Here is a 2375-nt window from a genome sequence, read left to right on the forward strand (position 1 = left end):
ACTGAGAGAACGTACCAAGTGGCTGGCAAGGATGACCTTGGCGCCATAACCGGTCAAGTACTTGATAGTGGGAACAGCAGCACGGATCCTAGTGTCATCGGTGATTTTGCTGTTATCATCCAAAGGAACGTTGAGATCCACCCTAACGAACACCCTCTTTCCTTTCAGATCACCCTCCTTCAACGTAGACACGCTCCTCTTTGTCGCCATTTCTCTGTTCTAATCTGAAAAATCTGATATCGAGTATAACTAATCAGTAACTGAAACAGGGAAAAGAAATCAGAATCGTTAGGAAGCTTGTTTTGGGAGGCGATACTCACAATGGTATATGGTGCAAATCACTGTGACCGAGACACAGAGATGAAGCTAGAACGAGTAAAGTGATTGAACGTTCTAGAACATATATAGACAAAGGATGGTTTAGGGTCAGGTGGCACACGTACCTGTACACACGTGCTGACGTGCGAGGCTTTTTCTTTTTCTTCTTTTTATTTGCATTTGCATGACCAAAATGGCAAAATGGCAAAATCGCCTATAAGCTTTAGATCCCCTCCTAGGCTCCAAAAATTTAATTAACCTAATTTAAATTGTTTATTTTATTACATATTGGTAAAATTAAGGTGTAATACTTAATCATATTGGTATAATTAAAGTGTAATATCATTAAATTTTATGATATTTTTTAAAATTGTGAAAACAGAATAATACATTTTTTTGTATTAAAAATATACAATACAAAAAGGCAGTATTCTCAAAATAAGAGGAAGTATTGTCCTATTTTCACAATTTTAAAAAATACCATAAAATCTAATGATTAAATATTATACCAAAATTTTTTCACTATACAAAAAAATTAACCAATTTAAATTCCTAAATTTTGATTCTTAATTCACATTAATTTTAGATTCATCTTTCAGTATAAAAAAATTATGGCAAGAAATAGAAACTCCAAAATAGATATTGTATAATGAACTACGATACCAAAAATTTTGATAATGAGACAAAATATATATAACATAATAATAATTTTGTTAATAAAATTATTAAGTGTACATAAAAATTAGTTATTAAATTATCTATTAACTATTATGTATTTGTATAGATATACATGTATTGTTTAATTCATTTTTAATGTATATTTTATATTTCAATATATATTCTATACAGATTATTCTTTTTTACAAACATATAGCATGATTATTATAATTATATTTTGTTATTGTAAAATATTATTAATCTTTAAAATATCTAATATACAAATTATAACACTAAAATAATAATTTAAATAATAATATATAATTTAGAATTCTATTTTTTAAGTTTTATATTTTTAAAAAAATTGAGTAATCTATTTTTCTAAAAATATAATTGAAATATCTCTCTTTTTATATATATATCACTAAATAATCATTTAAAAATTTACTTTTCATACAATTAGAAATTAACTCTTACTGATATTCATAGTTGAGAAAATTTTTTGACTTTTTTAATTAACGTAGTTGCACAAAAAAAATTAAAGATAATTAAAAAAAGAAAAATATTTTTTCAAGTTGATTTCTAAAAAACAACACTAACCTCATTTAAATTGAGAATTGATTATTTTCTTAGACATCTAATATGAAATTCTTAAATTAACTATTTAGTAGTAAAAGTTGAAAAAAATTATTGTAGGGTCAAATTTAATAATTTAATGAGGACAAATAAATATTGTTATCATATACTACTCAAAAAAATTCAAATTGTAATACGGCCGCTTACCCCCACAACTAAAAACATAGATCCGTCCTTGTGTATCATAGACGAGAGAAATATTAGGGACATCAAAATTTATTATTTTTTGTTATTATTTAGTATTAATTTAATTTTTTTAATCTAATAATTTAACAACATATTTTATCTCATATTTTTAAATATTAATGGCTAACTAATGACCAAAATCAATAAATTCTGATAACCTTATAGCATTCTTCGGAGAGATAATATTATTTGCGAAAAATAAAATTGTTTCGAGAGTTACCTAAAACTGGGTTGTTTTGGGGCTTGGACGTGAGGTCCAATTTTTTTTAGGGACAACGTCCAACTTTTTTGTTGGAGAGGTGCCGCCTTCCGAGTTCCTTGTGAGGAGGTAAGGGATGGTACCTGCAAAAGACTCTGATACTTAAGTTAATAAGGATTTTAAGCAAATTTATAGTAGATTAGATTCTGAATATACCTGAGGGTGTTAGTGTATTTATAATAGAATAAACAACCACCTTTTAGAGTAGTTCCACCTTTGAGGGTGAATAACCATTCTTTTTTTGTTAAGGAAGTTGTTGAGATATCCTTTCTAGATCAATAGGAGATATCTTAGGAGTTAGTTACTTATTTAGATAAGT

The 2375-nt window shown here is 26.9% G+C and overlaps 1 protein-coding gene across 1 annotated transcript; it reads right to left on the bottom strand.

The window, feature by feature from the left end:
• Window positions 1–14: 14 nt before the first annotated feature.
• On the bottom strand, window positions 15–477 carry LOC107480463 (phosphoglycerate kinase 3, cytosolic; the record flags this gene model as incomplete). Its single annotated transcript, XM_016100604.2, is given in 2 exon segments — window positions 15–233; window positions 321–477. A coding segment is annotated over 1 exon segment (196 nt), but the record flags the coding sequence as incomplete, so codon positions are not given.
• Window positions 478–2375: the final 1898 nt, after the last annotated feature.

The sequence above is a fragment of the Arachis duranensis genome, chromosome 7, assembly GCF_000817695.3.
Source record: "Arachis duranensis cultivar V14167 chromosome 7, aradu.V14167.gnm2.J7QH, whole genome shotgun sequence".
Classification (NCBI taxonomy): Eukaryota; Viridiplantae; Streptophyta; class Magnoliopsida; order Fabales; family Fabaceae; genus Arachis; species Arachis duranensis.